Source organism: Protopterus annectens, chromosome 7.part0 (assembly GCF_019279795.1).
Source record: "Protopterus annectens isolate FY-2018-M chromosome 7.part0, PAN1.0, whole genome shotgun sequence".
Taxonomy (NCBI): domain Eukaryota; kingdom Metazoa; phylum Chordata; order Ceratodontiformes; family Protopteridae; genus Protopterus; species Protopterus annectens.
Genome location: NC_056739.1, coordinates 1,064,002,596 through 1,064,025,082, shown reverse-complemented (window position 1 = coordinate 1,064,025,082; position 22,487 = coordinate 1,064,002,596). Strand labels below are relative to the sequence as shown.

General features: G+C 38.4%; 1 protein-coding gene across 3 annotated transcripts in view; it reads right to left on the bottom strand.

Moving 5' to 3' along the window:
* Nucleotides 1–22,487, bottom strand: part of FBN1 (fibrillin 1) — a 4,097,759-nt gene that overhangs the window by 2,390,714 nt on the left and 1,684,558 nt on the right. For all 3 annotated transcript variants that reach the window (XM_044077620.1, XM_044077621.1, XM_044077622.1), the window contains exon 20: nt 8,507–8,632. In XM_044077620.1, coding sequence (XP_043933555.1) covers nt 8,507–8,632 — 126 coding nt within the window. The remainder of the gene's footprint in view (nt 1–8,506; nt 8,633–22,487) is intronic.

Sequence of the window (22,487 nt, the reverse complement as noted above, 5' to 3'; positions counted from 1 at the left end):
GAGTATTTTTCATTCAACATCATTCACACTTTTCATTCAATATTTTTTGGTACATTTATACACATTAAAATTATTTAATATTTTTATACAATCAATATTTTAATATTTAATTTTATATTTATATGTATATTTATATTTATATTCATATTTATATTTATACGTATATTTATATTCATATTTATATTTATATTAATATGTATGATTGTTCAAAATATAATTACATTCAAATTCTTACAATTTTATTTATTTTATCGAGAACAATATTTGATATCTATCTGTTTGTCTCTTTGAACAGTTCACGTTTCTTTATTTGCTGTTCTTTTTTTGTTGCCCTATTAAGATTTGAATTGATCTACTTAATGATTTAATTGATTGTTAATGAATTGTTATTATTCACTCAAAGGTTCTTGCATTTAGTATTTAAGGGATGATTAGCAAAGAACATTTTGTACTCTGAAGATGCCCTTCACAAGCGGGTGAAAGCGCTTAGTATCCTGTGGATTTTATTGTGGAATTGGTTTTCTTGTTTTGGTCAAGTCTTATCTATTAAAAGTTGTTTTGGTGTGACCAGGATCCAAGGTTTGCTGAAATGATTTGCTTATTGGTGCTTTTGGCGTTTGGATAACTCGTTCTACAATTTTCAGCTGCCTGATCGGTTTCCTGGATGTCTTAAGGACTGATTGACCAACAAGAAGGGTTTTAACATCAAGTTTCATTTTATGGTAACTGTATCGTGTTTTTACAAAGAATTTTATTTCATTCACAAAGTAAAGTGATCATCCCGTGCTAGTATTTAACCTTTTCTAATTGAACTGTTATCACTGGACGCAATTGGTGCATGTAGCAGCTTATTCGTAGTGTTCCTGGTTAAGTGATCCTGAATTTCGTCTTCCTTTTTGTGATTTCATTCGTGTCACTATATTCAAAAATCTCCCATTATGCATCGACTACTGCAGGAACATTTGGAGATAACAAATAAGTTAATAAAAGCATTACACGAACAACGTAACAATTTGGGTGTAGATGGTGAACTTGTGATTACGGAATCCCAAGAACAATTGTTCACCTTACATTCTACACCAAACACGAGTATGCAGAGATCGGTTGTTAGGCAACGCTCTAAAAGTCCAACGAGAGGCACGGTGACGTCAGGGAGTGGTGGCATTGTGGATCCTCCCCCTAACATGGTGTTGAACAGTAGGGAGGTTCGGAATGGTGCTGCACGCAATGGACACTCTTCTTCCAATCATATTACTACTTTTACAACGGATTTAAAACATTTTCTTTTACCTCCTTCCTTGAACAAGGACAATTATTCAGTATCCAGGGACATGGGGACATTGAACGCTCAAATGACCGAATTCGAAAAAACATTGAAAGCTTTCAAGTCCTTACAAATGGACAACGCTTTATTTGGAACGTTCTTTGGAGCTAAAGCAAGTGCCCAAAGGGTTACGTATTTTCAAATTACCCCATGGGTTCGAGGAAGGTACTGAAACATTTTCTGAACTTTTATCATGGTTTGATAAAACTGGGTTTGAACTTTTGAGACTCATTATTCGTAACAATTCTGACAAATTGAACATTTTAAATGACAAACTGTGTTTTCTGGATAGAAGTATTAAAGCAGATTTATTGTTTGAACACAATAAATTTAGATTGGACAACATTTATAGGGATATGGATAGGTATATTAATAAAGGGCTTGACATTAAGAACCACAAAATAGAAAGGGACAGTCACGATTACAAAAATAACAAAGTATATACACATTTTAAAGAATATAAAAATATGAAATATTATAGTCAATCCCAAGGAAATAATAATCAGAACAGACATAACCCTATGTCTGTTATTGAACAGACACACAGAAGTAACACAAATAACAAAGATGAAGTACAATCTGTTTTTTTAGACCAGCCAACATTGAGGAGGTCAGAAAGGCTAAGAGAAAGGCAGGGCAGTTACAACCATCTGCCGTACAACAATCACAACAAAGGGGCCTACAGAACAAATTCATGGCAGAGATAGATAGTATTAATACAATAGATTTAAATAATGAAGTGTTTAATGAATTTGTTTCTATTGAAACATCACTTTTGGATGTTGGTGCACATGGACAAACTGATACAATGTTGGACACTTGTAATAACATTCTTAATACCTCTGTAGGGAATTGTACTAGAGAAGTTTGTGATTGTTCCATTACAACACATTTGGGTTTTAGTTTATACAATTTTACTAAACAAAATTTTGGTAAGAATTTTTTAGATTTATTCAGCAAAGGTTTTACTTTTGTACCTACATTTTATCTAGATATTGGAAATGTGTTGATTAATTTGAAAATGTATACTAGGCTTTTGAATTAAAAAATATTCTTCCACAATTCCGGTGATTTTTTATTGGACTCCCAATTTTTTACTCTTAAACGTCACAGTACATTTATTCCCCCACAACATTTTTTGATACAGGTTTTTGAAAAACTCTGTGAAACTCAAATTAGAAGAATTATTAATAAGAAAATTGTTACCAAATATAACTTGACATCAGCAGAAAAGTTTTGTCTCAAAGAGTTAACGGGTTCAGATCAATACAGGATTATGAAACCGGACAAAGGGGGTGGGGTGGTCATTATGCTGAACATAGACTATTATAACAGGATGACAACATTACTAGATGACAGTGACACTTATGAAAAAGTTAGTCGATATGAAGTTAATAGAGCATATACCACAATTGACTGGTTGTTCTATGAATATCTTATGAATGCTAGAATTGATCAGGACACCTTTAAATATATTTCTGTGGAATATCCCATTATACCATCTATTTTTGGGATTCCCAAAATTCATAAAAATGTACACCACCCCCCATTTAGACCTATTGTGTCAGCTAAGGGTTCCAAGACGGAAGCTCTAGCGGCGTACATAGATTTGAAGTGCAAAAATATTTTGAAAAGTCTACCATACATTCTTAGAGACTCATGGCATTGCCTAGAACGAGTTAGAGAATTCTCAAACAATTTTGATTTTACATCTCAACTTATTATGACCACTGTAGATGTTGTCAACCTTTTTACTGTCATTCCCCATGAACAGGGTTTGGAAATGTTCAAAGCATGTCTTAATAAATATAATAGATTGAATTATTCTGACAATCGACTACTAACAGAAATGCTTGAACTGGTTTTGGAAAACAATTTTTTGTACTTCAATAAGGAATATTATAGACAGAAAAAGGGAGTTGCTATGGGGGCTAGATGTGCCCCCATCTATGCTAACTTAGTTTTAGCACAGTGGGAATCTGAGTTTATATTTACTAGTAATTATTGGCAAAAGGTTTTGTTATATTTACGCTATTTGGATGACATTCTCATTTTTGGGGGGGGGGTACCAAAGATGAGTTTAATGATTTTGTTACATTTTTGGGACAGACCACAGATTTTTTTAAAATTTACCAGTCATATTTTTGACAACAATGTGGAATTTTTGGACATTATGCTTTCTGTTTCTAACAATAGATTTGAATCTGGTATATATAGGAAGAAAACATACTCAAATTCGTTCTTACACTTTGACAGCTGCCATCCGCTTTATCAAAAAAGGAATCTGGTTAAAGGCCAGATGGTTAGGCTGTCTAGAATTGTTAGTGACAACCAAGTATTTGAACAGGAGTTGGATAAACTTAAGAGTATGTTTATTGCCAGAGGCTACCCTTGTGACTTTATTTTAGCAATCAGTAATGAAATTAAAATTAAAAGGTTGACTTTATATAAACCTATTATTCTACATGGAATATTAGAAGTTGACACATTAAATTCAACTGTAGCTAGATATGACACCCTTATTATTCCATTCAATGACAGATCACAAGAGATAGTCAACATTGTTCAGGAAGCATGGATCAGTGTTATTGATTCTAACACAGAACTTTCATGTATTTTAGGTAACAAACCTAAAATTACTTATAGTAGAGGTAAAAACTTGAAAAATCTGTTTGAAAATAATATTAACACTGATTTGGGTAAAAATTCCAAGATGAGTAAATGTGGTGCATGTCATGTTTGTAGATTTATAAATGATGGTCCATATATTTCCATTTCCAATTATGGGAAGACTATTAGATGTCCAGGCCACTGTAATTGTAACTCAGCTATGGTTGTTTATGCCGCATCTTGTACAGTCTGCCAAGCATTTTACATAGGGAAAACTATTAGAAAGTTAAAAACGCGTATTATTGAACATTTGAGTGATATTAAAAGACATAAAACAACCAGTATGCTATATAATCACAGTATCAACTGTTCTAATTTTAAAAGATTTTTGTTCTTCGTCATTGATAGAACACCACAGAATACACATAAAGGTGGTGACGAAAAAACTATGTTGGAAGCAAAAGAGTGCTTATGGCAACTAAGGCTTAACGCTAGCAAATGGCCTGGCATCAATGAACAAATTTCTATTTCTAGTATTCTCAAACTTAGATCACATTTTATATAAATACAACATGTAAGAGTATTTTTCATTCAACATCATTCACACTTTTCATTCAATATTTTTTGGTACATTTATACACATTAAAAGTATTTAATATTTTATACAATCAATATTTTAATATTTAATATTATATTTATATGTATATTTATATTTATATTCATATTTATATTTATACGTATATTTATATTCATATTTATATTTATATTTATATGTATGATTGTTCAAAATATAATTACATTCAAATTCTTACCATTTTATTTATTTTATCGAGAACAATATTTGATATCTATCTGTTTGTCTCTTTGAACAGTTCATGTTTCTTTATTTGCTGTTCTTTTTTTGTTGCCCTTTTAAGATATGAATTGATCTACTTAATGATTTAATTGATTGTTAATGAATTGTTATTATTCACTCAAAGGTTCTTGCATTTAGTATTTAAGGGATGATTAGCAAAGAACATTTTGTACTCTGAAGATGCCCTTCACAAGCGGGTGAAAGCGCTTAGTATCCTGTGGATTTTATTGTAGAATTGGTTTTCTTGTTTTAGTCAAGTCTTATCTATTAAAAGTTGTTTTGGTGTGACCAGGATCCAAGGTTTGCTGAAATGATTTGCTTATTGGTGCTTTTGGCGTTTGGATATACACAAGGAAGGTAAAACATTTGACAAAAAATATGAGAAACGGACCGACTGGAGATGCTACACAGAAGGCACAACACCAAGAATTGAAATGCAAAATCAGGTGCTGTGATGTAGCAATGCTGACTGCTGTTTCACTGTGTAATTCAACTGGGCAGGTGTACTGGTTAGTCTTGGACTCTTTTTAGCATGATCCAAAGCACAAGAGCAAGGACTAATGTGCTATACTGGCAGCTTACAATAGCCAGTCAAACAACATGAGAGGTGAGAAGCAAATGTAGTACTAATAGAAAACTCGCACAGACAATGGGAGAACAAGCAAACTCCAAAGAGATAGCAACCATGGAGCTGTGAGGAAGACATGTTAACCACAGATCTAATCAGAGGCCTAAAAAGAATTTTCAGTACAACACATACAAAAAGATATGTGCTATAGTTTTAATGATAAACTACTAAACAGGCTGTAATATATAGCGGCCAAATGAGTTGTGGAGCAGAAGAAGGGGGAATAAGTATAATATTGCATTTGCAGATTGCAGCAGCATCAGATCTCGAAAATGATAATGATCTTCCTGTCAAGTGAATATTCAAAGTTAAAAAAGTACAAAAACTGTTATTAGTATAAAAGTACAAGAGGAAAGTAGCATAAATGGATTACAAAAACAAAGCACTTGACTAAGGATCAGAAAAAAACAATATTGGTTTCAACTATTGTACTGGATAAAATAGAAGCTATTAGGAATTCACAAAAAATGTAAAATCAGCTGATTGCAAAGGTGATATTTTGGTTAAACTGCTAATCACTTTTATCTTAAAAGTGGCAAGAACAAGAAATGCAGTAAAAGCAAAATTCCAAAGGTAACTGTCTAAAGTCCAAACATGTGGGCACTGAATCTAAGATTATCAGATATAAAGCTTGTTGGCACAGTAATGCATTTTTCATGTAAAGTAATTTGCTTCAAGTATATGACTGAAAAAAAACACTAGGTGTTACTACTAGATGTTAGGAGCCTAAGAAGAAACTACACAGCCTACAAGCTCTCCTCACTCTGGACAATGCAGGCATCTGTGCTGTTACCAACACTTGGTTTAAATTCGCAGAAGGTACTCCAGCTGTGGAAGGCTATAGTGCCTGACACACATTTTGACCAAAAGCAGCAGAGACAGATGCTAAAGGTGGAGGTGTCTTCATCTATTTTAGCAGCAAATACAACTCAAGGTTGGTTAAACAGGATGTTTATCTGGCATTCACTCACATCTAAGTCTCCATAGACAAGCACCTCTGCCATGTACTGGCCAACTACAGAATACCCTCTATGATCCACAAAGCTCTTAACTCTTACCTAGACCTACTAGAGGAGCTCACCATCCAACCAGATACCATATTCATGGGAGACTTTAACTATCTCTCTTTAGACTGGGAAATGCACACTGCCTCTAACACACAGGTACAATGTTTCTTAGACTTCATCAGTATAAATACCCTGAATGATGTAGTCCACTCTCCAACCACAGGATCAAACATAGTGGGCCTACTACTCACCAAGATGGGAGAGAACTGCAATACCCCTTCCCCATGTCATGTCCTCGTTGGTGAAGTCAGACTACAAAGCTGTTTCTCTTGAAACTAAATTCAACCCGGAAAACCCAACTAAACTCATAACAGTTGGGAACTATATTAAAGCAAAGTACATTCTATTAAGCGACAGTTTGTCAAATTCATGGCTCCCAGAACACAGAGGACAGAATTACCTATGCAGAATTATTTATTGAAACCCTGTACAAACATGTAAAATGGCTGCATTGAGGCTGCAGTACCTACCAGAAGTAAGTCCAGATCCCGATCCAACATGAAAAACAAACCACACTGGTGAAATCCTTACCTTAAGAAGCTACATAACAAAAGAAAAAAGTCATGGCCAAAATCAGAAAGAGCGACTCTTAGAGACAAGAGCTCTCTGATTCAACTAAACAAGAAAAGTTCATTCTGATTCTGTTCAAAAGAAACCTTGATCATTAAATGGGAAATCACAAAGTCACCTCTGGCCTGTCCCCTATGTCTCTGATGGACAGATGTCAACAGTAAGTAAATTAATCCCCAACTAACATACCTCTCCATACACACATAACCCTCAGCTACCTCGTTACTAACTTACCCCAACATATAACAGTCTCAGACTATAAATTAGTATTTGAGTGCTGTGAAAGTTAGTGAGGCACAAGGAAGGTTGCATTAAAATATTTTTCAAAGGGTTTTTGTCCATAACTACATTCATAATATATTTTTCAGGTATCTCAAATAAATATACTTCACTTACACACACACACACACACACACACACACACACACACACACACACACACACACACACACACACACACGCACACACACGCACACACACGCACACACACGTATGCAGTCAGAATGATCACAGAACATCAAGTACTCATTCATTGACCGCAAACAGCTACATGGCCAAGACATGCCTCCCACCCAAGACCCTCTGCAGTGTCCATTTTTGGTTGTTTGCTGAGTTATGAATCAATGTTTTTGCATCAAGGGAAGGTGAGATGTCAAAGCATGGAAGTGCAGTATGGCAAAAGGTTGTAATTATAGACCCCCCCCACACACACACACACACACATATATATATATATATATATTATATATTATATATATATATATATATATATATATATATATATATATATCTATATATACACACACACACACACACACACACACACACACACACACACAGGGAGGTGTTACATATGCATGTACACACTACAAACAATGCAGATCACTGTAATCAGTAAGAAATGTACAGTAACTCTAGAACAGTGTGAAATTAAATATTATGGGAGCCTAAATGAAAAAGATAAAAGTGAGAAATAACAGAAATAAAAAAAGACAAGTATTTGACAGAATCAGCATTCAGTCCACCAAAACAGAAAAATAACTTTCAACATATCTCAGACCCATTGGTGAAAGGAAAATGTCTGCAGGTCTGAAACATTATAGACAGTTTTTTTATACTCTTTGGTTAGTTTAATGTCAGTAAGAATTAATATAATGCCTCTTTTTACATAGACAGCACTTCCCAGTTGAAATATAATTAGGTAAGTACAATTCTGAGTAATTGTAGCTTTAATTTTTACATTATTTTACATTTCTTACAGTGTTCTAAGGAAAGTGTGTCAACTTCTGCATTTAGAAATTTCACCATCAGGTCAGAGTATTTGTGTAGGAATCATCTGCATATTGCTGAAAATAGAAACTATTGTAAATTACATGACAGACTGGAATTAAAAGTAGTGTGTTACTATGGAATTGTAAAATTAATGCAGCAGATAATATGAAAACACTTACCTTCGCAAGCTCCAGAGTTTGGATTGAAGTTATATCCTTTTTGACATGTGCAGGTATAATTTCCTGGTGAATTTCTGCATTGTCCATTGTCACAGTACCTCCAGGATAACAGGCATTCATCTATATCTGAAATTAGTCAAAATTACAAATACATTAGGCAAACAAGATGCTAAAACTATACAATAAAATAGTAATAAATATGTTCCTCTTGCAGTACCCAAGATACCATATAAAGTTGCAGTACCCAAGATATCACATAAAGTTTCATTAAAATATGCAATAGCACAGCTGGTACATAGGCAGCAACCCAAGATCAGCTAGACATGTGAGCACTGAAGGACAGGATGTGGTTTCTGATGCTACACTAACTTGCCTTCCCTTGGAGAAGAGTTTGGGTTTTTTTGTTCTAATGTGGAACATTTCAATTTCCAATAGAGACTGGGAGGTGGTGTTGTGGCTCTACACAAGCTGTTTAGTCTTCAATGTGATGGGAATGGGAAGGTTAGAACAAATCCCATGCATTCTCATGCACAGGATAGTGTGTGTGATTCCTGATCATGAGTTTCTTTTAAGTAAACCGACTCCCAGGCTGCAGCTGTGACTTTTATTTTTTTCTTATGCATATCTGTATTCATGTATGTGTGTGTGTATGTGTGTGTGTGTGTGTGTGTGTGTGTGTGTGTGTGTGTGAGTGATAACACTGTGAATCGCTTGCCACTAAAACAGTCTGTGTTAATAAAAACTCCAACTACCAAGTTTAGTGAATGAACCCAATCTGTTTGGTACTACTTTGTTAAGTTAGGAGAAAAGATGAAAAATGAGCAATATTTATTTATCAAAACCTTTTCCACTTGCTTCATCACCATGTTTCTTACTTATACCATATTCAGGACAAGATATAACAGTTTAAACTTTAAGAAAATCTATTGTTCCATTTGATATATATATATATATATATATATATATATATATATATATATATATATATCTTTGCATAATGATCACAGGCACTAATCTTTACCACTGCTAGTTAAATTAATTATTTTTTGCACTTCTTATTTTGTACAGATAACGGGTGCCCTATATTTATTGCTAAGGTAGTCATGTAATGGATATTCTGCTTACAGTTTTACTCTGTAACCCTCAACCGCTGTATAGTCTAACTACAGTTTACATGCATGTGAGGCTATACTACCTGGTTAGCCTCCATTTCTGCCCCTCTCAACAATGCACTTTAATTAGCAGGCTTCCTGTCAACATCAACATATAATTCTATGTAGAAGTATTTAAAAGTACATTTGAATGTATCACAGTTGTAACATATGCAAATTACATATGCAAAGTGCAGTCACCCCCAACTGTACACCTCTGGTACCCTCCTTAATGGCCTAAGCGATCACCTTCTCACATATGTAATTAAGCACAAAACCATTAATTCCCAACAACCCTTACTCAGAAAGGTTAGAAACAATAAAAACTTTGACCCTGCCAAATTCCAACAAGAACTACACTCATGTAATTGGTCTATTCTAAAACACCTCCCCTTAGAGGAAGCAGTAGCATACTTTAACAACAAATTCCTTGAGATCCATGATTTGCATGCACCTGTTCGTTCAAAGAGAACCAAGGCAAAAACTGCACCATGGCTTTCTATAGAGTCTAAACTCAAAATTACCCTTAGAAACAAAGCATGGGCTTTATGGCGTTCTTCTAAAGACCCTCAAGATCACATTAAATACAGGTAATCCAGGAACGAAACCAAAAAATCAATTTTACAAGACAAAAAAACAATACTACTGTAATTTACAGACAGTAAACCAAAATAACCCTCAGAAGTTTTGGGCAGGTTTAAATAATCTACTACATCCTGGACAAACATCAACCCCAATCCCTGCTACTACTATTGATAAAACCCCTGAAGATGTTTCTGATAGTTTTAACCAATTCTTTACTGAGACAATTCAAGCCCTAGCTAGCCAACTACCTCCTAGCTCCCCTGGTCCTGAAAGTACCACCCCTAGAAACCTACTTCATGCTCAGCTTCCAACCAGTCACCACTTCACTTATCCATACCTTGATCAAAAAATGAAAACCCACTACACTTTCTGCTGATCAACTCCCTGCCGAGTACCTACAAAAATCAGCTGATGCTATTGCTTACCCGCCTCAATACTAATCAATAGAACCATAGTAGAAGCTAAAATTCCCATCATCTGGAAAATATCCTATGTAATCCCACTTCACAAAGGAGGCAGCTCTACTGAATTCTCCAATTATAGGCCAATAGCTATACTCTCTCCACTTGCAAAGATTATGGAAAAATGTATTCATAGACAACTCATGCACCACCTAATCCAAAATCGCCTTATGGCAGACACTCAGCATGGCTTCCGTCCTCATCACAGCACTACTTCAGCCCTCCTAGCCTTTACTAACACCATAAACCATAATCGCAACAATAATTATATATCCTCAGCCCTCTTTTCGGATCTTTCCAAGGCATTCGATATGGTTGATCACCAACTTTTAATCCACACCCTGCAAACATTCTGTCTAGATACTGGAGCCCTCCAATGGTTTCAATCCTACCTGAATGGTCGACAGCAGGCTGTCCTCTGGCAGAACAAACTCTCTAACCTTCTACCTAACACCCTCGGAGTACCACAAGGGTCTATACTAGGGCCCTTGCTGTTCTCCATCTTCATTAACGACCTTTATACTGTCATCCCTAAAGTCAGCTGTATCCAATATGCTGATGACTCTACTCTGATTTGCTCAGCCACATATCCAGTAGAGTTATGGTCAGCTACCCAGACCACCTTTAATACAATAGAAAACTGGCTTTCTGAACATCGTCTGATTCTAAATCCCAAAAAAACTAAAATGCTGTTATTTTCACCAACATGTAGGTCTACCACTTTCACCTTTACCATAAAATCAAATGATGGCACAATAATCTCCCCTGACCCATCTACAAAACTATTAGGTGTCATCATAGACAATAACCTAAAATTTGACCTACATGTTAACCAAACTATCAAAACCATCAATAAAAAACTAGGGTCACTTTACAGAATAAAAGCCTTCCTAACCCCTCCAGCTAAAATTCCCATAGCTCACTCTCACCTTCTTTCAACCCTTCTGTATGCATCCCCTCTACTCTCGAATTTGAACAAGACTGTCCTTAACAAACTCTCAATTTGCTACAACCACATTGCCAGGTTTGCCACTGAGCTGCCTTTCAAGACACATCATTGCATCAATCTAAATCAGCTTGGTTGGCTTGAACTACCCAGCCTAATCCAGTATAACCAACTGATTATGGCCTATAAAATCCTCTATAATCCAGACGATACTCCTGCACTTAAAAATATTATCACCCCCTATAACAATCCTAGACTGCTTCGATCCTCTAACAAACTACTAATTCAGACTAGCAAAATTAATAACACAGCCGGTGATTCTCTCTTTGCAAACTCTGTAAGTAGATCCTGAACTCTCTTCCAGCTGATATTACCTAACTTTCCACCTTAGGTCAATTTAAAACTAGACTCAAACAACATTTGTCACTTAACTGGTTATGTCATTGTATCAAGCCTGGCTAACTCTCTCTAGAATGTGTAAAAATCTGTTAACCAGTTTACTGTGTAATTTCATTTAATGCTGACTTGTGCTCAGGATTAACTGTAACCTGTGGAACTTGTTTAACTTGCTTACTTATGTAATCTCTGTAAATAGTCTGTTTGTAATATGTAATGCTGGTATTATGTAATGCTGTATCTGCTTACCCTTGGAGCTTTTCTCACCGGGCCTCCGCTGAAAATGGACATGCATCCAGTCGGACTATCCCGGTCAACAAATGTAAAATAAATAAATAAATAAATAAATTATTATCTACATCAAAAAATGCAGTTTACAAACAAAATACCCAAAACATGTGGGACTTCTGGTATGGCACAGCCTTGAGAGGACATGGAAACCTCTCCATCTTAAGTCAGTATTAAGAAGTGATTACTTTCTGTTACTGTATTCTTCTCTGAGAAGAAGTAATGGTTTTAGTGGTATACTACAATCAATGATGTGAAACAGAGGAAAGGAAAAAGGTGGCTAAAAAAAGAACAAACTGAGCTCCATCACTGGCACTGCATTACGACAACTTGGGTGGCCTGCAAAGTATAGACCGTGCAAACAGTTACAAGGCAAATAAAAGCATGGCAGAAATCAGCGAGAAGCTTAACAAAGTGCATCAGGATTTAAAAAAATATGAATGGGAACATACTGGAGTACATGAAAAAAAAAAACAGATCAGAGGTTAGAGCAAATAGAAGGGGCACTGTCAGTGCATTCTGATGGGATGGAACAGATTAGAAAAAAAGAGTGCTGCCATAAGAACCAAAATGTTGGAACTTGCGTCTATCTGTGAAAAGCTAATGAATATAGTAACAGAACTAGATCACAGAGGAAGGAGCAAAAACCTAAGATTTGTGAATGTACCACAAGGCAGCGAAGAAAAAGATTGCAAGAGGTTTGTGTTGGAAAAACTGCTGAGTTGGACTGGCTTCTCGGATAAAGACATTAAGTTAGAAAAGACCCATAGTTATCAAACTCCTCTTACATGACAGGAAAGACTGTGTTCAAGGGGAGCTATGGAAGAAAGATCTTAAAAGTTGGAGAACATTGTATCTTTGTTGGTCAGGATTACTTGAGTGCCAACAGAATGCAGAGAAATAAACGTGTGCCCTCTTAAAAACTGTAAAAGACTGGGAGTAAGATTTAAGTCATCATACCCTGCTATATTGAACATCTTTTCCCTGACAAATATAAAAACATTTTTGGATCCTTTAGAACCTGAACAGATGGAATGGTACCAGCAAGTTGACAAGCATGAAGAATCGCAGCCATCCAGTGAAACTAGCACATCTCAAGATGCAGGGGACCGGAATCAAGGTCAGAAAAGATGGCCACTAATGCCTTTTCCAATCTTCAAACAAAAGATGGATAGGCAGAAGTAGGTGGTTAAGCACTGCAAATGATTTGGGACACTTGATGATAAAATCCTTGAAATGGACATGGAAACATTTCAAGGGCCATCAGATAAATGAGGTCCGGATTTAATTACTAGTGAACTGAAAGAACATGCTTCTGACTGAGGGGGAATGAGGTATTTTTATGATGGCATTCACAATTTAGTGTTCAAATAATGCTAATTGCCTTTTGTCTCCTGGGTTATTTGCTTTTAGATAGGTGAATTTTGATGGTATCACTTTAAATTAGTATTTGCAGTCTTGTGACTAAGCAACAGACTTTTCAAAAGGAGAAAACAAGTATAATGTTTGTTGCATGAGATCCAACAAAGCTAGTATGATATGAAGTAAAGCAAGACGAGCTGAATTAGAAGGCAAAGGCTTTACCATGTTAGGGATGCATTATTGCAATGAGTAGGCCTCACAGCAGGAAGGCATATTACTTAATGAGCAAGGGAATACAATGTGTTGGAAATTTTTTTCTTTCACTTGTAAATAATTCATTATCTGTTTGTCTGAGCATTACAGCAAGTAATTAGAGTTATAATATGTAAATGGTATGAGTGGAGTGCAAGTGGAATGAAAGGATTTGTGAGATAATGTAGCCAAGTGAAGGGAGAGGCGATGAGCTTACAAGAGTGTGAGCCATTTTTAAAGCACTGCTCTATGTGGTTAATGTGGAAGAGAGGGGAAGAAGTGAAGGAGTGCTGTATATATTTTTGAAGTTATTTATGAATGTTTCAGTCCTGTTCTTTTTTATTATTTTCAGTCCTAAAGGGAGAGAATTTTTTAGGAAAAGTGGTTGTCTCTAGTGAGCTGGGGAAGTCTCCAATTTGTGAAAAGGAGACTGTACAAGATTAATAATGGGACTGAAATTATTATTATGGCATGTTAATGGGATGGTGGATCAAGAGAGAGCTAAGAAGATACTTGAATTTGTTAGGAAAACCGAAGAAGTTGTCATGCTACAGGAAAAACATATGCAAAAGAAAAAGCATGGTACACTGATATGGGTGAGATATAAGGAAGGTGCCCATTCTGAAATACTGGAAGGCAGGGGTTATAATCCTCATTAGAAGAGTTGCCCCCCCCCCCCCCGATCGAAAGTACATAAACTGATCAGTTTATCAGATATGTGCAAATGTAACTTTAAGCAATATCTACTTTCCTACAAAAATGTCATGAAAGGAAATGAAGGTGGCAATGGGGGGAAAGCCTGCATTTATACAGGGTATAGAAAATATTTCTGAGGCTGGAAAATTATAGTAGTAAAAGTGGATGTTAGTAGTGGGCCTAGGTTGACAGCCTTTTTTAGGGAAGAGAAATTGTTCAGAAATTTCATGAAAGTGTACGGGTTACAGGATCTGGCAGAAAAAGAGTCAGGTAGAAAGTATTGTACTTATTTATCAGGTAGACATGGTTCACAGTTGGGGATTAGATCAAATTTATATAACAAAGGAGCAGAAGTGCCTTATAAGGGATGTTTATACATTTGCCGTATTAAAATCAGGTCATGCTCCCCTACTTGCAGAAAATGTTAACCCTCTGCAAGACTGGGGTTGTAGACACTAAAGATTGGAAACTAGATGATCAGGAAAGAGTGCAAGAAGAAGTTAATGCATAGGTCATTGGAAAAATACCTCAAAGCATAGGAAGACAAGGGAGATGAGAAAATAGTAATTCACTGGATAGAATTAAAGCAGAAAGTGCTGTTGTGTAAGTTAACTTTCTATAACAATAGATGTTCAAATGATCACTGCGGCAGTACACAATGGTACTATGTTCATCATACTGATCACTGCTGCAGTAGCCTTATTTATATGGTTAGATTACACTAGCTTGCTACATGTAAGGAGAAGAGTACAGAAGCCCCTGGAAAATGGCCGTAGCAAGGCCTGACCTGGATCTAGAGAACGACTCAAACTTATAGTGCTTTATGTACAGAGGGCCAAGTAGCAGCTTTTAGAATACTTCTAGAATCCATCCCCTTACAAAAAGCAATAAATAAACCCAAGGCCATGGTATTGTGGGTGTTGACCTTGCCTGCAATAGTTTTGCTATGGTGAGTATAACAAAAGGTAATAGACAATAATTTGGAAATAGACTGTTTTGACACAGGTCATCCGTCCTCCTTAACTTCACAAGAAATAAACAACTAATCTGAAGACCTGAAAGATTTAGTTCTGTCAAGGCAGTACCTGAGTTTTCCTTGGACATCAGAGATATGGAGTATACTTTCTCCCTCATTTTTAGGTTCAGGAAAGAAAATGGGGAGATGATAATTTGGTTTAAAGTAAACCCAGATTACACTTTAGGCATAAAGGAAGGATTAGTTCTCAAAGAAACCCTGTCCCTGAAGAAAATGAGGAAGGGTTGACTCACCACAACTGCTTGCAACTCAGATACTCTTCTTGGAGAAGTCAGAACAATCAGTAAAACTGTTTTTCATATTTAAAACCTCAAGTCAGCGAGGTGTGCTGGCTCAAATGGACCAAGTGTTATTTTCTCTAACACAAAATTAAGATCCCAAGGAGGGACCACCAGTTTTCTTGGAGGCCTCTTGCGCAAAACCCCTTTTAAAAACATTTTGACATAAGACTGCAATGAACGAAGGAGTCCATAGGCAGACGTGCTGAAATGGCCAATAAATGAACCTTGATAGAGGAGTAAGAAAGGCCATAGGGAACAACTAGCCCTGAATGGGTGCTGGTTATATTGTTTGCACCAATCAGAAAACCTTTTCCATTTGTTAATATATGATTTTGTATTAGTAGGTTTTCTTGCCTCCATCAGTACCTGCTGCATAACCTCAGTAAAGAGGTGCCTTAAAGGAATTAAGACCACATCATGCAGGCAGTCAAATGAAGTTAATTAATGTCAGGGTGTATCAAATACCCATGTTCTTGTGTGAGAAGATCCATTCTGTGAGGAAGCTTGAGGTAACTGACCCTAGCCATTTCAAAAAGGAGGGAGAACTGCAATTGCTTTGGCAAGAACGGAAACACCACAATGATCTTGGGGATTTCTTCTGAATCTTCAGAAGTACACTGCAAAGAGTGGAAAAGCATATAGGAACATTCCTGCCCAAAGAAAATAAACACATCTGTCTTCCAGGCCTTCTTGAATGGAGTCCTGGAGCAGAATCTTGCCAGGTGATTGTTCAGACAGCAGACAAAAAGGTCTGTTTGAGAAAGTCCCCACAAATGAATCAAATCTTGGAAGACCTCCTGATCTAGTTTCCACTTGTGAGGGTCTGCCCAGTCCTGCTCAGCTTGATGGAATGCAGGATGCTTGTAGTGTGAGATTGTGCAGTAAGGCTATATCCCAAGCTAATATGGCTAATCTGCAAATAGGGATACGACCTGGTTTCACCTTGCTTGTTGATGTGCCACACGACTGTGGTATTGTCTGTAACAACTTGAAGATGTCCTAGGTACCAAAGATGATTCAGAGAGTTGAGTACCTTAATCAAGGCAAGCATCTCTTTGATATTTATGTGATTGCATCTGTCCTTGGTGTCTCACACCCTTGCACTGAGGTGACAGCTTTGGAACTGGGAGAGAGAATGGGTGACTTGGATTTGAGGATATCTGTTGTCTCCACCAAATTATTCTTCTTCTGACAAACTCCAGCCTGAGGAAAAAAAGAAAGGGTGATGGTGCTGAGACCAAAGAGAATTCAAATACCACTGTATCTTTTTCATGTGGAGTCTTGCCAGGGGCATCATGAGAATCACAGAAGCCAGGAGACCGAAAATCCTGCTGTATTCCCTCGCAGTGGAAAACCTTAAGATAGATATAGATATAAATCTATTTTTCCTGTGGAAATAAAGCTCTTTGAACTGAGATGTGTAACTGACATCACAGGAACACAATCATGTGTGAAGGAGTCAAGAAAGACTTTTGAATGTTCTTTTAGAATTCGATCTTGTGTAAGGGATCTCTCTCCAAAGACATTCCTGACACTATGAAAAAGACTCTGCAAAGATAATGAAATCAACTACATTTGGAAAAGTGTGGATATAGCACAGTCTGCAATGAACTATAAATGCAGTTAGATACTTTGTGGGCACTCTTCATGCAGTGGATAGTCCAAAGAGTAAGGAAGAAAAGTGATAATGTGATTCAGACACAGAAACTCTTATCAAACGTCTGAAGTCTGGATGAATAGGGATGTGATGATAAGCATCTTTTAAGTCTAGTATTAGCAGGAAACTTGAAAGAGGAAGAAATGGTGACAGGTTGTGAAGAGATACTATTTTGAATTTGGACACTATCACAAACAGATTTAGGGAAGAAAGATCCAGAACTGGTCTCCAAGAATTTCCTTCGATGACACTAAGAGCATCTTTGAATATAATCCCTCCCCATCTAGGAATGAAGAACTGGTTATATCACTCCTTGGGACAGCATGTGGCAAAGGACTGGTGGAAACAAAAGAGTATGATATGCAGAATAAGTAATGACCCCCCCCCCCACCTGGAAAGGAGCAATTTCCTCCTACTGCCATTTGTAACCTTGATGAATGATCTTCAGAATCCATTTGTCTAAAACTATCTATTGCTAAAGAAAGAAATGGAGATTCAGAAATTCTGGAAGAAAAAAGGGGCCAGCATGGGAGGGATTCACAAGTACTCTTGAAAAGTCATTTAGACTTGTTGGCAGTACTTGGCTTTGGGTGGTTCGAGAGTTCTTTTTTGACCTTGCCATTGCTTCTTCAATGTCTGTCACACTTTACTTTGTTGAGACTGTGTATTTTGTTTTTGACAACATTGGATGAGGGGTTTGAAAATCCATTATACAATTTAGAAAAGGGCGGCTGAAAAAAATTTAAAGATTCCCTGAATCAGCCAAACTCTTTCATTACACTTTTTGATTACCTCTGCAGCAGAGGAGCAAAAACTAAATCTCTACCCAAGGAAGAATTTACAATCTCATTTTAACACCAGGTTCTGAGAATGCAGGCATGCAAACCTCCTACGAACAGTACCAGTGGCTATAGCCCTGGAAGAAGTATCAACAGAATCTTACACACACTGTAAACAAATGAGTAGTGACCTGTGAAATAGAAGAAGCAACTGCAGATAAAACATTCCTCATGTGTTCACAATTACTCAGAACAAACTTTAAAATATGAGACTGATAATTAAAAATTCCAAAAATCTAATTTGCAGAAGTATGCACTTTTTTCCCATAGTTAGCAATAATTATCCCTTCCTTATCAGAAGCTGCAGCAAGAGAATGTAGTGGAATCTAGGATATCCAAAAACAAAGTTCAGCAAACGAAAATATGCCCAGTGCTGAGAGTAAGAACACTTTAATTCCAAAAACAGATAAAAACAAATAAAAGGTCAAAAGACTAAGGAACTTTATACATCCTATCTGCCTTTTCATGACAGCTGGCTGACTATCAGAAAGATTTCAGGCAGAAACACACACTCTCTAAAGAAGGCAGAAAATACAGTTGTGCACACTTACCATAAATGTAGATGTTCGAGTGTATTCACTGTTGCAGTCATCACATTTGGGTTATCCCTGCCAGGGTAGCCCTTGGCCAGCCGGAATACCAGAGACTTAGTATTTCTGCGTTGGTTGCTGTCGCTTGAGGACTGACATCAGGTCGTCAGTGGTATAAAGTAAGGCAGCCAATGCCATTACATCAGTTTTTCTTGCCCTGACTTGTCAGGAGCCCCCAAAGTAGGAGGCCAGGTTCTGGTGGAAGAACCCCACCAGTGGAAAATAAATACCAATATGTCCCGTGTAAGGACAGGAGAACAACAAGGAAGAATGGTAACAAAAGAGAAGGAGAAAAAAAGGGGGGTGGAGGGAGGGAAACCAGGACTGCAACAGTGAATACACTCGAACATCTACATTTATGGTAAGTGTACACAACTGCACTATGTTCTTTGTGTTTCACTGTTGCAATCATCATATTTGGGTAGATTCCCAAAGCTGAGGAAATGGGTGCAGGCAGTCAAGGAAGCTAGGGGCTGGTTAGGATGCCCTGCAAGACTGCAAAGGCAAACCCTGCCCTGGATTTGGAGAAGAGAGGAAGCTGGTAATGCTTGGTAAAAGTGTGAACAGATGTCCAGGTGGGAGCCTCCAGGATGTCCCTGGTGGGGACTCCTCTGAGGAAAGCTGCAGAGGTGGAAGCTGCTCTGGTGGAGTGTGTCCTGACCCCCTTGGGAGGAGGCTTACCATGCTGTTTGTATCAGAAATGGATGCACTGTGCTATCCATTTGGAAATGGTTTGCTTGGAGATGGCTTTGCCTTCTGCCCCTATAGCAAAGCTCACCAGCAATTGATCAGACTTTCTGAAGGGTTTAGTCCTGTCCAGATAGTATCTGAGCTGCCTGTGCACATCTAGAGAGTGAAGAATCCTTTCCCCCTTGTTCTGGGGATTAGGAAAGAAGGTGGGTAAATGAATGGATTGGTTGAGAGCCATACTGGACACCACCTTGGGCATGAAGGATGGGTTAGTTCTGAGGGATACCTGGTCTGCTTGGAAGATGATGAAAGGTTCCACAGCCATGAGTGCTTGCAGCTCAGAGACTCTTCTGGCTGAAGTGATGGCCAGAAGGAAGGCTATCTTCCAGGAGAGAGATTTTAGCTCTGCAAAAGAAGCTGGTTTGAAAGGAAGCAGGATGAGCTTTTCCAAGACAACGTTAAGCTCCCAAGCTGGTGTTGGTGCCCTACTGGGGGGGCTCAAGTTGCTAGCCCGTCTGAGGAACTGTTTGACCAAAGGGTGTGAGAAAAGGGGCTGCTTGGTGGGAAAATGAGCAGAAATAGCAGAGGCATGAATTTTTATAGAGGAGAAAGAGAGACCACTGTGTAGTAGGTCAGCTAAGTAATCCAGGATGAGAGGGATGGAAGGCAGTGCCATATTGGCCCCCTTAGCCTGGATCCAGGTGCAAAAACTTTTCCATTTATCTGCATAAAACTTTCTGGTGCTAGGACATCTAGCCGCATGGATAACATCCAGAACCTGTTTACTGAGGATGGCAGATTGGTTCGGGGTTAAGGATTAAGCCAAGCTGCCAAACTGAGTGTCTGCAATTGGGGATACATGACTTCCCCTTCCCTCTGGGTTAGGAGGTTTGGAATCTGAGGAAGATGCCATGGAGGCATCGGGGACAGGCTATGCAGCAAGGGGTACCAGTGTTGTCAGGGCCAGTCTGGAGCTATAAGAATGGTCCTTGGTTTTTCCTTCCTTATTTTGAGCAGTACCCTGGGGATGAGAGGTAGGGGAGGAAAGGCACTGACCGAGAAGTTGACCTAGGGGAAGGACACACTTTCCAAGCCATGCAGTGATGCTCTCTGGTGCAGAAATTGCTGAGCTGATGGTTGGTGTGGGAGGCAAAGAGGTCGACCTTCAAGGTTCCCCATTTCTGAGTTATTAGGAAGAAGGTACTTTTGTTGAGCTGTCACTCATATGGGTCCAAAAGGTTTCTGCTTAATTGGTCTGCCAGGGAGTTCAGAGAGCCTGGTAGGTACTGTGCTAACAGGTGTAGTTGCATGGAAGAGGCTGTGAGCCTGCATAGACGGTAGGAGTGAGTTCCTCCATGCTTGTTGATGTACCACGTCACAGTGGTGTAGTCTGTTTTTATTAGGAGAACCCCTGGAGAGAGAAGGTGTTGTAAAGCTATCAAGGCATGCTGCACAGCCATCATCTCTTTTTGACTGATGTGCAGGGGGATTTGCTGTGGGCTCCATTGGCCCTGTATCCACCTGCCGTCCAGATGTGCACCCCAAGCGTAGTCTGCTGCATCTGTGGTGAGGGCTGGGCAGCGGGGTGTGGAGAGAAGGGCAGCCCCTTGTTGTGGGAGCATGCTGTTGCCCACCAAAAAAATTCCTTTCTGAGGCAAGGAATTATAGGTTGAAGAGTTTCCATGTCTTGAGAGTGTTGGCACCAAAGGCTCTTTAGGTACCACTGAGGTTTCTTCATATGCAGTCTGGCATGTGGAATGAGGAGTATGCAAGATGCCATGAACCCCAGAGCTTGCAGGATTTTCTTTGCAGAAAGCTGGGGCCTGGTGGCCAGTTGAGAGAAGTAGGCTGACAGGAAAATTTGTTTCTCTGGAGTAAGTTATGCCATCTGGGATGCTGTGTCCAGACTTGCTCCCAGGAAGATTATCCTTTGGGTGGGCACCTGTTTTGATTTCTTTTCATTGACTGTGTACCCTAGGGAGGTTAGTAGGCTCTTTACAAAGGCCAAGTATTTGAGCAGCTTTTGCTGGCTATCTGCCTGAATAAGGCAGTCAACTAAGTAGGGGTAAATTTGAATATTTCTTTGTCTGCAAAAGGCAATGGCAGGAGCCAGGCATTTTGTGAAAACTCTGGGAGCAGTAGATAAGCCAAAGGGAAGCACGGAGAACTGAAAGCATTGAGATCCTGCCCTGAAGCGGAGATTTTTCTGCACGATTCCCTGATAGGGATGTGGAGGTAGGCCTCTTTTAGATCCAGGGTAGCTAACCAAATGTCCTTGGAGAGCATGGGTAGCAGATGCTGGAGGGTGAGCATTTTGAATTTTGGGATCACCAGGAAGGTGTTTAGAATGGATAGTTCGAGGATGGGGCACCAGGTGCCCTCTTTTCTGGGCATCAGGAAAAATTCTGGAGTAGAAGCCTTGGCTTATCTGTTCTGAAGGAACATGCTCTACTGCCCTCAAAGAGAGCAGGGAATGGATTTGCTTTTGAGCCTCTGCCCACTGATTTGGTGGTAGATCTGGGAACCCTTTTGGGATTGGAAGGGTGTGGAAGGAGAATTTGTATCCCTGAGACACAATGTTCAGAATCCATTGGTCCTTGGTAATGGCATCCCCAGGTGCTTAAGTGAAAGGAGAGTTTTCCTCCTAGGGGTAAGTGAAGGTGGGCAGAGGGGAGGTTGGGAGGAGGTGAGTCATTGTGAGTTCTTACCATAAAGGGGTGGCTCAGAACTCCCTGGTTTTGAAGTGGAGGT